Source organism: Tauraco erythrolophus, chromosome Z, assembly GCF_009769465.1.
Source record: "Tauraco erythrolophus isolate bTauEry1 chromosome Z, bTauEry1.pri, whole genome shotgun sequence".
Classification (NCBI taxonomy): domain Eukaryota; kingdom Metazoa; phylum Chordata; class Aves; order Musophagiformes; family Musophagidae; genus Tauraco; species Tauraco erythrolophus.
Window position 1 is genome coordinate 67029095 of NC_141496.1, and position 13559 is coordinate 67042653.

The following is a 13559-nucleotide window of genomic DNA, read 5'->3' on the forward strand; positions in this document are numbered from 1 at the left end:
AATCTACTAATTTTTACCAAAACTGTGTTTTCCCAAAATCTGTTATGAGTGGAAGATGTTTTAAGACATAGTAATTTTATTATTTTCATTCAAAAAAACACGATGTTTCGTGGGTTTTTTTTAAGCCTTCATGCACCTGAATGTTCACCATATGCAAGAAATTATTTGTATTTTAAAGTTTTAAGCTATGTAATGAACTTGTGTTGTTAGGCATTTATACTGTTGATTTTTCATTACTACGTTTTCTTGCTAGCTAAGGCAAACCTGTCTGCCGCAGAGAACCATACTCTAATCCTCAGTAGTGAGAGGAGGGCAAAGATTGTAACAGGGTGGTTCTTACATCGTTAGCTGAAACAGAGTGTTTAGTTTATCTTCTGCAGAGAAGATAAAACTTGTTTTTCTTCCCCCCTAGTGTGGTGCTGGTAAAATGCTACGTAATGCAAATCTGTAAGTCTCTGAATTCTGATAGTGTTTGTCAGAGGTTTTTAGTAGTCAATATTTTAAAATTCCCAAATAGTTGATATGGCTGTCCTCAGCTGAGAGGAGTGTGCAAAAGTAAAAATGTAAGATCATGTCAGATGGAAATCAAAGAAATTTCTTGCTACAGTATTTTTTTTTTTTCCTCAAGTAAGCAGACCTGAAACATGGATCTGTGCAGATACAACATGATCGTTACCTAATTCATGATTGAATCTGTTTAGCTGACCCTTTTTTCCCTTCCTTTTGGCCTATTTTCAGTTTCATTGCCTAAGTACACAATCCCAAAAGACTTGCCTTTTACTTTTGTTTGGCAGATGTGCAACTATAAAAATTTTTGCTTACTGAGAAATTGTTGCTTTAAGAAAGATGCATTAGACCTATAACCATAGTCAGTAATGCCAGACCAATACGTCTTATATATGGTGGTGTACCTATAATCTTGTTGGCCTCCCTTACTCTGGGCTATCTTTTCAGAAGTCATTTTGCCTGAGTCTTCACCAAGGTCACCATATGCTGCAAGTGTGCAGTTAAGTGACATGTTAGTCAGACAAGTTGGAACTCTGGATAAATGTGATCCTCAGCACAGCAGGAATAATGTTCCTATGTATGTATTCACCCGAGACTCAGTTGTGGGCTAGATATTTCAAAAGTTGTTTTGCTTTTGAGTTCTGTAATAACAAGAAGACATCCTTACAAACACAGAATGTCCTCAGCTTTCAGGATTTATGATTCCAGACATAGTGAGACACTCCTGAGCAGTTTGGCTGGGAAATACAGGTTTTGTCTCAAAATCAATATAGAGTTTTGCTGTACTGTCATTTGCACTGGGAATACATACTTCTCAGGAAGAAAAAAAACAAACACTTGTTTAAAGGAAGATATGCAGGTGTCTTAAGTGTACCCACATCAATATTCTGTTCTTCACAAAGTTCACAACATGTTGTCCTTTTGAATATTTGCCTAGAAAGCATTACATTTATGCAATGGATTGTGTTTCATAGTTGTTGAATTTCATTAGACAAACTTAATTGTGAAGAAGAAATAGTTGTAGAAATAAATAAATCACAATAAGAAACTTCAGCTGATAACTTATATAGTGTTATATTGCCATGAGATACGAGTATGATGTGGGAAACAGATGTAATACTAGCTTGAAGTTAAAATCAATTGCTTTGTTTAGTAAAAATACTTAGAAAAGGAATATAAACTCAAGATGTCACGCAACTCCAATTCTGTTCAGAGTCAATGGCGGGTAGAGCATAAGTCTGTAGGATGGCAATAACATAAATTGTTAGTATTTTTGTGTTTGTATATAGTTTATGAGAATAGTGAATAGAAGAGTCTCTTGGGTTATTTGCAGATGAACAGGATGACAATAGTGTTTGAATTTGTGACCATCATTCTCTCTTTTCTTCTGTTTCTTCTCCTTCTCCCAGAAGAGGATTCCCTCTGCCAAAGATGATCTTTTTCCTTCCTTGTCACGGACATATGTAGATGTGTGTGCATACCTGATGCTTTCTCTCAAACTCTTGAAATAAATTACAGTAGTGATAATAAAAGATTGTAACATTGGCAAGCTGCGTATTAGAGAAAATGGTTAGATTGTGTTAAATATATGTTCCTATCACCTATTCAACTATTACCTGTTTATCTTTTCTGCAGGTGACAGATCAGTCAGTGAAAGCTTTTGCTGAACATTGTCCTGAGCTGCAGTACGTTGGTTTTATGGGCTGCTCTGTAACATCAAAAGGAGTCATTCACCTCACCAATGTAAGTATCGTGACTACTTTTAGCTAGTCATCAGTGTGTATGACTATTGCAAAACCGTAGGTATCAGTCAGGATAAATTTATACATACACTGAATAACACTGTCATGGATCGAAACATGACAAGATATTAATCATAGAATCATAGAATGGCATAGGCTGGAAGGGACCTTAGAGATCATCTAATCCAACCTCCCTGTCATGGGCAGGGATGCCTCTCGACAGTGTATTAATTAAAGTTGATAACTGAAAGTAGATTCAGGGATTGTGCAAACATCAGAACAGAGGGAAAATGCATCTGGAATAAATAAATTAGTATTTATACCTAAGAATTTAATAAAAAAATTCAAAGGGGAAAATGGAAGTTACTATAACTGGTAAAGATGACTGTAAAAATGGGTACTAAATATGAAAAGTTTCAGTAAACATAAAAATGGTTAAAGAAATCTTGAAGTAGCAAGTGGAGAGCATATTTAATGAAAACAGAACATGCCTGAAGAAAATACAGATCTTTTCCATGCAGCCGTGCAGGTCTGTTGTTACATAGAACTATTCAGCATATTTGTAAAATATTTTCATCAGTTTAGGGCAGCTCAGTAGCTGAAGATATAGAAGAATTGAAAACATTTTGGAACACGTGCAAAGAGAAATAAGCTGAAGAAATTTATTTGCATGGTAAATAAACTTGTAGCACCTCAAAGGATGTAGTTTGGAAAGGACTGTTTGTATATTGAAGTGATGTGTAAAAGGGATATATATCTGTGGAAGAGATAAATAATAAATAATTTTCATGTCTTAGGAACACTATATATGTGTAATTATAGGTTATGTTTGTATGCACAACATAAGTGTAGGAGGTACATAATTTAGAAATCTGATAAAGACAGGTTATGTAGTCCAAGGCTTTGTGGGCAATTCCCATACACATCACTTTTCAGGTTCATGCTTTGGTTAATGCATTATTCTTGCCTGCTTACTGAGTATTTAATAGATCCTTCAAACAAGTGTCTTTATAAACTCATGTATTTGACTAAAGAAAAGTCAATATATTGATCTTTCTTATTCTGATTTTCATGTGATTTAATCATAGAATCATAAAATGAAGGTCATTTAGTTTCAACTCCACTGCCATGGGCAGGGGACCTGCCACTAGATCAGGTTGCTCAAAGCCTCATCCAACCCGGCCTTGAACACTCCCAGGGATGGGGCAGCCACAGCTTCTCTGGGCAACCTGTTCCAGTGCCTCACCACCCTCAGAGTGCGGAATTTCCTCCTTAGATCTAGTCTAAACCTACCCTCTCTCAGCTTAACGTTATTATCCTATGTCCTGTTTTTATACACCCTTGCAAAAAGTCTCTCTCCAGCTTTCTTGTAGGCCCCCTTCAAGTGCTGGAAGGCTGCTGGAAGGTCTCTGCAGAGCCTTCTCTTCTTGAGGCTAAACAATCCCAACTCTTTCAGTGTGTCTTCAGAGGAGAGATGCTCCAGCCCTGGGGTCATCTTGGTGACCCTCCTCTGGGCCTTCTCCAACAGGTCCATCTCCTGCATGATTGGAAATCCTGATTTACACAGGAGTAACACTGCTGTACATAGTCCTTTAGAAAACATGTAGGAGACTGCTTTGTCAAAAACTCCGAAAAAGTCATATGGGATAAGTAATCGGTGTATGTGCTTTTTCTTGGGACTTGAGGATTCCAGTTTTCTTCCCTGAAGATCTATCTATAGAAACTTTCTGTAGGCTATTAATATTACGAAGACAGTGATGTGATAACATTAAACAGTACAGTTTTTAAAATTCTCAGAAATGATTCAGGAATTCGTGTTTGCCTCTTTTATAGGGGAATTCTCTTCTTAAAACATTCTTGTGAAGTTGCTAATTATTTACTATGTCTGTAGTACCAAGTACTTTTTCTTTGTTTGTCCCACTTTTCACGATTCTATCTTGTACCTTCCTGAAGCTTTCTTTTTTTTTTAAAATGTATATCGGAATTTCTTATGTTTATTAATTAATACCCAATTAAAAGGACTTGAAACAAACTGTTTTGCAGTAGTAAATTGTCGGAAAAAAGCAGCTATTCTGAAATGACTGACGTTTTTGAGTACATGTATTTTGCATTGCTCCTAGAGTGTAATATTAACTAGAATTGTTCTAGGCTTGAAAGTTGAAGCATGTTGAAGAAAGAGCCTAACTATCTCTTTCTTTAACTATACTTTTCATGTAGATTACATCATGCCTTCTCCGATAGATTGATACATTGTTCAGGTAATGGAAACAAGGACAAGTATTCTGGGAAAAGTATAAAGGCACTACACTGCCCAGTTGTGTAGGGACGGGGTCAGGAAGGCCAAGGCACGACTGAAATTGAGCTTGACAAGGGGCACGAAGAATAATAAGAAGGACTTCTATAGGGTATGCCAGCCAGAAAAGAAAGGTCGAAGAAATTGTATCCCCACTGATGCACATGACTGGCAAACTGGTAACAGACGAGGAGAAAGCTGAGGTACTCAACAATTTTTTTTCCTCAGTCTTCACTGGCGACCTCTTTTCTCACGCCTCTTGAGTGGATAGATTGCAAGACAGAGACTGTGGGAGCGAAGTCCCTCCCGCTGTAAGAGAAGGTCACGTTCATGACCGCCTCAGGAACCTGAACATACGTAAGTCTATGGGACCTGATGAGATGCATCCTGGAGTCCTGAGGGAAGTGGCTGATGTAGTTGCCAAGCCACTCTTCACGATATTTGAAAAGTCACAGCAATCAGGTGAAGGCCCCTGGTGACTAGAAAAAGAGAACCATTGCACTCATTTCTAAAAAGGGTAGAAAGGGATGCCCTGGGAACTACTGATGTGTCAGCCTCACCTCTGTGCCTGGGAATATCATGGAACAGATAATTCTAGAATCATAGAATCATAGAATCATAGAATGGTTAGGGCTGGAAGGGACCTTCAAAGGTCATCTAGTCCAACCCCCCTGCAAGGAACAGGGATATCTCCAACTAGATCAGGTTGCTCAGGGCCTCATCCAACCTGGCCTTGAACGTCTCCAGGGATGGAGCATCCACCACCTCTCTGGGCAACCTGTTCCAGTGTTCTACAACTCTCATGGTAAAAAATTTTTTCCTAATATCCAACCTGAATCTACCTCCCTCTATTTTAAAACCATTACCCCTTGTCCTATCACAACTGGCCCTCCTGAACAGCCTCTCCCCATCTTTCTTGTAGAAGCTATGTTAATGCCCACAGGGGACAGGGAGGTGATTCGAGACAGCCAGCATGGCTTTACCAAGGGCAAGTCTTGCCTGACCAACTTACTGGCCGTCTACAATGCAGTGACTACATCAGCAGACAAGGGAAGAGCTACAGATGTCATGTATCTGGACTTCTGTAAGGCCTTTGACATGGTCTCCCACAACATCCTTCTCTCTAAATTGGAGAAATACGAATCTGATGCCTGGACTGTCCAGTGGATGAGGAATTGGTCAGATGGTCACATCCAGAGGGTAGTGGTCAATGACTCAATGTCCAGATGGGGATTTGTGACAAGTGGTGTCCCTCAGGTGTCTGTATTGGGACCAGTACTGTTTAATATCTTCATCAATGACAGACAATGGGATCGAGTGCACCCTAGGCAAGTTTGTAGATGACACCAAGCTGAGTGGTGCAGTTGACACACCTGAGGGATGGGATGTCATCCAGAGAGACCTGGACAAGCTTGAGAAGTGGGCCCCTCTGAACGTCATGAGGTTCAACATGATCAAGTGCAAGATCCTGCACCTTGGTTGGGTCAACCTCTGGTATCAATACAGGCTGGAGGATGAAGGGATTGAGAGCAGCCCTGAGGAGAAGGACTTGAGAGTCTTGGTGCATGTAAAGCTGGACAGGAGCTGGCGATGTGACCCCTCCACCCAGAAAGCCAACCATGCCTTATGCTCCATCAAAAAGAAGGTGGCCAGCAGGTCGAGTGAGGTGATTCTGCCTCTCTGCTCTGCTCTCGTGAGACTCCACCTTGAGTACTGCATCCAGCTCTGGGGTCCTCAGCACAGGAAAGACATGGACCTGTTGGAACAGGTCCAGAGAAGGGCCACAAAAATGATCACAAGGATCAAACCCTTCTGCTATAAGGAAAGGCTGAGAGGGTTGGGCTTGTTCAGCCTGGAGAAGAGAAGGCTCCGGGGAGACCTTATTGTGGCCTTATAAAAAAGATGAGGAGAGACTTATTAGTAGGGCCTGTAGCAATAGGTTGGTTTTAAACTAAAAGAGAGTAGATTCAGACTAGATAGAAGGAAGAATTTTTTTATGATGAGGGTGGTGAAACACTGGAACAGGCTGCCCAGAGAAGTGGTAGATGCCCCATCCATGGAAATATTCAAGGTCAGGTTGGACAGGGCTCTGAGCAACCTGAACTAGTTGACGGTGTCCCTACTCATTGCAAGGGGATTTGACTAGATGAGGTCCCTACCAACCCAAACTATTCTTTGATTCTATGGTTCTGTGATATGACATCTTCTGTAGGGTTTACCAAGCATTCTTTCACGAGTGACTTTCTGTGCACAATAATAAAGCACGTTTTGACATTTATTGCTTCTTTAAGCTGATATATATATCCATGTAAAATAAACAAATGGGATTATGCCATATATTGAGGGGAAAAAAGAGCGATTAAGAGATTTTCCCAGTCATACAGCAACTGGGAAATTGTATTGGAATTCAAACTTCTATTTTGAAGCTGCTCACAAGTGGTATCTAGTTAATCTTCCTGTAGTGACTTAGGTAGTGTTTCCATCTGGCTTCTCTGACAGGTATTACTTCCTTGTAGTACAGCAGGCAATTTTAACTAAAACTCTGAATTGCAGTGAAGCATCCAGCACAGACACATACTCTTTGGAGGAAATAAGCTCCAGCAAGAAGTTAAAACAATTCCTGGGGAGTAGTAGCATGATCTGTAACTACTGCATCTATTTTTTCCAGAATTCATCTGTTCATGACATAGTTTTTTAATCATCGTGAATTTCTTATGGTCAGTTTTGTGTTGAATTCTTAACTAGTACTTCATAAGTGCTTAATGATAATTCCAGTCCCATGTTCTTAATGTGGAATCTGTTCTTTGCTCTGCATGGCCTGTGAGTGTGTCCTGCAAGGCTGTTCAGAGCTAGTTCCTTTCTGTGTTCTTCTACTTCCTGTGTGCAAACTGAAGATAACAGCACTGGCCTCTGTTGTAAAATTACTTTGAGGCTGGTGGATAGATAAAAATTGAGTGGATTATTATTATTTTATTTTCTCCCTAGTAATGTTTATTCTCTTTAAAAATACTGGGACTTGAAAATTCTGAATTACAATGCTACCGATTTGCAGATCTTTTTTAATAGCTAATTGTGGGGTATGATAGTGAAAATGTTGTATGTTTTAGAAAAAGAAGAAACAGTCAAGGTTTATTTTTATTATTTTTCTTTTGAATGTTGTGACATTCATAAAAATTTACTTCTTGAGCAAAACCATGTTATCATAATAGTGCCTTTTTTCCTTGACGTTAATATAAACTACAAAATATACACCTAAAGTAAATAATGGGTTTTGGGCAAGACAAGAGACACGGCATTTATGTACACAGGGAGAAAGAAAGGGAAAGAAGAGAGTGTGTGTATATGCAATTCACAGACTCCCAGTTGAAACAAGTGGTTTGTTCTGATGACCTAGAATGTTTTATTTTGCTTTGTAGCTGTAATGTGTGAAACACAGTCACAAAAGATCTCTTCTATGACATCAGAAAAATAAGTCCAACATTTGTCAACTTTGCTTCCATGAAGAAGGCAGAAACATGTACTAGGTATAGTGGTGTAGTTTTCATCTTCTGTTCTCAGTACATCCCCAACTATTTTTTCCTTGTTTCGTATTTTTCATAAAATCGTATAATAGATACGATGGGAAGAGACCTTAAAGATCTTCTAGATCCAGCCCCCCTGCCATGGGCAGGGACACCTTCCATACACCAGGTTGCCCAAAGCCTCATCCAACCTGGCCTTGAACGCTTCCAGGGATGGAGCAGCCACAGTTTCTCTGGGCAACCTGGTCCAGTGTGTCACCACCCTGAGTGAAGAAATGCCTCCTTAGATCTGAACTAAATCTACCCTCTCTCAGTTTAAATTCATTTTCCCATGTCCTATCACTACACACCCTTGTAAAAACTCCCTCTCCAGCTTTCTTGTAGGCTTCCTTCAAGTGCTGGAAGGTCTCTGCAGAGCTTTCTCTTCTTGCGGCTGAACAAGCCCAACTCTCTCAGTGTTTCTTCATAGGAGAGGTGCTGCAGCCCTCGGGTCATCTTGGTGGCCCTCCTCTGGACTCGCTCCAACAGCTTCATGTCTTTCTTATGTTGGAGGCCCCAGAGCTGAATGCAGTACTCCTGGTGGGGTCTCACGAGAGCAGAGTAGAGAGGCAGAATCACCTCCCTTGACCTGCTGGCCACTATTCTTTGGATGCAGCCCGGAGTACAATTGAAGCTTTCTGGTCTGCAAGTGCATGTTGCCAGCTCACATTGAGCTTCTCATCAGCCAACACTCCCAAGCCTTTTTCCTCAGGGCTGCTCTCTCATTCTCCACCCAGCCTGTGCTTGTGCTTGGGATTGCCCCAACCCATGTGCAGGACCTTGCACTTGGCCTTGTTGAGCTTCATGACGTTTGCACAGGCCAACCTCTGAAGCCTGTCAAGGTTCCTCTGGATGGCATCCCTTCCATCCAGTGTGTTGACCATACCACACAGCTTGGTGTCATCAGCAAACTTGCTGAGGTTGCATTCAATCCCACTGCCATGTCACCAACAAAGATGTTAGACAGTGCCAGAACCAATACTGATCCTGTATCTGGTAAAGTTTATTACCTGCATTCATGTCTAAATATGTATGAATCCTTGGACAACATCTTGGTAGAAAAAAGTTCTAATTTGATCTTATAATCATCAATACATGAAGTCAGTTTATGTAAGAAAACTTTTTTTGAATAATGTGATCTTTATTCTTTCTTTGTCTCATAATTGTTATCTGAGAGTCAAACCTTTGTGTGAGTTCGTGGCCAGTGTGAAGTCAATCAAAATTCAGATTTATAAAGCAAATACGTAGGACTCATTCATTGCAGACATTATCATCTTGACAGATATATAACGATAATCTACACATGAGAATATTGATTTTTACAAGAGCCTTTTCTAAACTGAGATACTGTATGGTCCCTTTCTTTAGTTTGACATGAAGCGCTCTGCTTTGTGGTCTTTTAATGGTAATATTTCAGCATAACTTCTAATCTTAAAATCATTGTGCTTCCTAACTAAGAACATGATTGTTCTTCTTTGGCTAGGTCTAGAGAAAACAATTTTTTAATCAATTTATGTTATGAACTGTATTTCATAAGGTAGCATATGATTTATTTAAGTCTATTTGCATCTAATAAGATGTCCTTTTAAATGTTAATGTTCCAATTATAGCAAAAAGTCATTAATTAAAGATTTCTGAACATAGTGATTCTGGGATTATGAGGATTGGCTTGATACTTTAAATGATGTGGTGCTATAGATTGTGTAAGAACCTTTTTACATCCTGTCAAACTAAAGATGACCATTTTGTTGAATGAAGTTAACTGTGTCCTTTCTAAGAAATTCCTTTCATCATTATTAAGAATTTTTATAGTTGTACCCAACTGCAGTTTCTTTCAAGTTACGATGGAGTAGAAAAGGCATTGGCAGACAAGACTGATGGCATGATTGAAAGAGTTTTGGTGTTCTATGGGTGTGTGAAACTTTCAAAAAAAAAAAAGAGTTCATTAGGGGTGCTCGAGGTGCTCAAGAGTGAATAACACAAAGAGTAAACCATGACTCAGAGATAAAGCAATTCAAAAGCAATTTTTAGAGTTTATAATGTGTAAATGCCTTGTAACGCATGTATTGTATGTGCAGTTTATATGTGTGTGCAAGCAGCTCCTCTACAATGAGTCCTAATGTTATAAAGGAGGGCAATATATGAATTTTTGTAGCATAAGTTGTAAAAGTATGAATGCAATAAATCAAAACTCAAATTATTATTATCAGTCACCTTGGAAGGAGTAGCAGCTTGAATAACAATGTCATTCACTTTCCTATTGTGTTTTGCTGTGGTACATTACAAAACAAAAGAATATATTGAATAAATGTGTTTCCTTAATTAACATATATTTTCAACTCCTTTTTCTTCTCTGGCCTGTTTTTTTAGAAATAAACAAACTTTTTCTGTTTTGTTTTTTGTAGGTGATGCAAATTAAATCTTTGTGCTTATAACATAGGTTTTGAACATGTATTTCTTATTTAAGCAATGGGAGCTCAATGTTCTGCAATATTTAACTTTAAGAAATGAAATTAAAAGTTGTGAACGTGCAGAACATTAAGTCAGTCTATGGGAAAATAGTCTCCTTTGTAACTGTTCAGTCATTTTCCAATTCTTTAAACCATTTGTGATTACTATTTCAGGAAGACAATATATCTCAAAAGCATAGTTCAGTTACTTCAGCTCTTAATTAAAAATAAATGTATGTGACTTTAAAAAAAATAGCTTATAGAGTCTATCAACATAATAATAGAAAGAATGTGATTTACAATTTTTTCAGTTTGCCGTATTTTTATTTCCGGTGATCATACATTTGCTTTGGAAGGCTTAAATCAGAGAGCAGTTTATTCCTAGAAGGCACATATGCTCAGAGAGTGTCAAGAAATTTAAGCTTAAATAGCAAAATAATTTAAAGCTCATTAGTCCTTACAAGTACTTTCCTTCAGAAATAATTTGGCTTTAGTTCTGCTGAGGATTAATCATAAGTGAATTGTTCAGTGGTGGACCTAGAAGTGTTAGGCTTATGGTTGAACTTGATGATCTTAAAGATCTTTTCCAACCTAAATGATTATACGATTCTCTATCCTATGATTTTTAAGGAAGCATATCTCTTCAGAAATCGTGGAAGTGTGCAGGCAACAAAAATAAACAAAAAGAAGAATTGCATACTTATTATATTAGTAATCACCTGCAATAACAGTTAATATTCATAGGAGTTGATACACCCATACTGAAAAATGACCTGTGATCTCAATCGTAATAGTAATCTTTTATCAGCTAAAGTATGTGAAATTTGTGGTAAACTTGAACAGTCTCAAATCAGGCATATTTTCTCTCTTTTTTTTTGTTATGATAGTTTTCAAATGCTCTAGCTTCTTGATCAGATACTTTAATATTACAAGTTCCAGTAATCAAGATAGAAGTCTTACGAACTGCTTAAAATTCAGGCACACAAATAGTATGATAATGTCTGAATCTTTAAATATATCAACCTCCATAAAGTTTCATTTAAACTAACTAACAAAAATATTGAACAAAAATTATTTTATTGTAATTAAAAATATTTGTGATCCAAAAGTAGTAGGTAATTTCTTAAAAATAGTAGTATTTATTTTTTTAATTTTAATACCATTTGAAAAGAGCTTCAGCTCTGTTTATCAAACTTCCTTTGGCCAAAACCGTTTTCTGAACTAAGTGATTCTTTTGCGTCTGTCATTCACAGTGGAACAATTCCCTTTCAGTACATTTTAACAGGCAATCCCCTCACAAAACTTCTACATGCTGCATTGTCGATTCTCTGTCCATTAGTGGGACTGAGATGAAGCAACCAAAATCCTATTCCCTTTTAATCTCATTCATCTAACTAGGATCCGTCTCATACTTATATGCTATTATTGTACTATCTCATACAATTTTAATACTGAGTCAATATTCAGTAATTTCAGCAAGGTTGTGTACATATGTAACACACAGAATTAGTTTAACTGTTCTTGCTTTCTCTTAATTCTATTTCATATTTGTAAGCCCTCTGTCTACTATTTGCATTGTCTTTTTATTGTCACATTAAATATTCCTGTTTCAGTTAAAACATTTTGTCTGCTGAAGATGAGTTCAAAGTTTAAATTCTGCTTATACTGAGCATTGTTTGTAGAGCTATAAAATTAAGAGTTGAATAAAAGTGTAAATATCTGTTGAAGAATGGTTCTGAAATTCCTCAATAAAATGGTATTGCTACATGAAGAAAATCAGTTTCGATTCAAAAAGAAAAATAAGAAAAAAGAAGAACTTAATTCATCCTGATGCCCTAAGATTAAGTTACAGAATATCGTTTTCCTGTGGAAAAATGCTAATTAAAAGTATATTATTTTAATGTCCAGATTAATGCGTGCACTGATGAACATTTGAACATCTCAACTGTGCCATTGTGTACTTCAGAGAAGTTTAATTTTTTTCATATCGTACTACTTTTAGATGTGAGTGTTAGAAGTAGAATATAAAACCTAGGTAATTTTTCATGTCATTTTTTTATAATACTAGTGATTAATAAACAATTCAGCATTGTAGCATCAACCCCTTACAATTATTTTTTTCACGTAAAATATAAAATAAGACACGTCATTAAAGTATTCATCTCATTTTTTAATGAAGAATTGTTGCATACACATAACAGTTCTCTGACCAGTAATAAAATGTTGGTAACGTTTAATTTAAATAGGCAAAGGGGTATTCTTTATCACCTGACATGTTCAGATCGATATAAAATCATATCAGAAGGTCCATTACTTAAGAGAATGTGTATCTGGTTCTGCGGCTCTTGAAAGTCATTCACTCATCTGAAAGGGCAATAGTGAGGTTGTATAGATCAAATTATACTTGAGGAGTTTGTATCAATCTGAAGCAATCTTTCAAACTTCTAAGACAGTGAAGTTTTCTGGATCCTGGATACACGGTGCCTGATAAAAAGAAAAATTAACATACCAAGTAAATCAGGTGTCGGGTAGGCTGAATGTGACAGTAAAAAAAGCAAGTGATGGGTGAGTTACTGTGGATTTAATATAATGGTAGAACGTTATCAGTATGAAGGACAGAAACAACGAGGGAATGATCATTCTCCTGTGATGGTAAAGGATAAAATCTACCTTGGAAACTATTGATTTGTTCAGTAGGAATACTAGGAATTCTGTTTCGTTTCTGAGTCTACCCATGCAATTCAAAAGTCTTTTTTTTTCATGGGAAATCAAGAATTCTTTCTAATATATTTATCATTGCCTCAATGAAGTAGATACTCTACTGTTACCTCCTACCCAATTTGAGGTCATATTAGTTAGAAACTTTTTAAAGAAGCACTGACCTCCATGCACTGATTTATCTTTAGTGTAAGTTTGTGCTTTTTACTCTGTAAGTAATAATAGTGACAAAAGAATCGCCCGTATTGTCACCTGCTCATAAGAAGAGTGTTGTCATGAAAGAAAACAT

The 13559-nt window shown here is 37.4% G+C and overlaps 1 protein-coding gene across 1 annotated transcript in view; it reads left to right on the forward strand.

Moving 5' to 3' along the window:
• Positions 1-13559, forward strand: part of FBXL17 (F-box and leucine rich repeat protein 17) — a 310520-nt gene that overhangs the window by 86782 nt on the left and 210179 nt on the right. The window contains exon 5 of the mRNA XM_086629367.1: positions 2143-2250. Within this exon, the coding sequence (XP_086485493.1) occupies positions 2143-2250 (108 nt within the window). The remainder of the gene's footprint in view (positions 1-2142; positions 2251-13559) is intronic.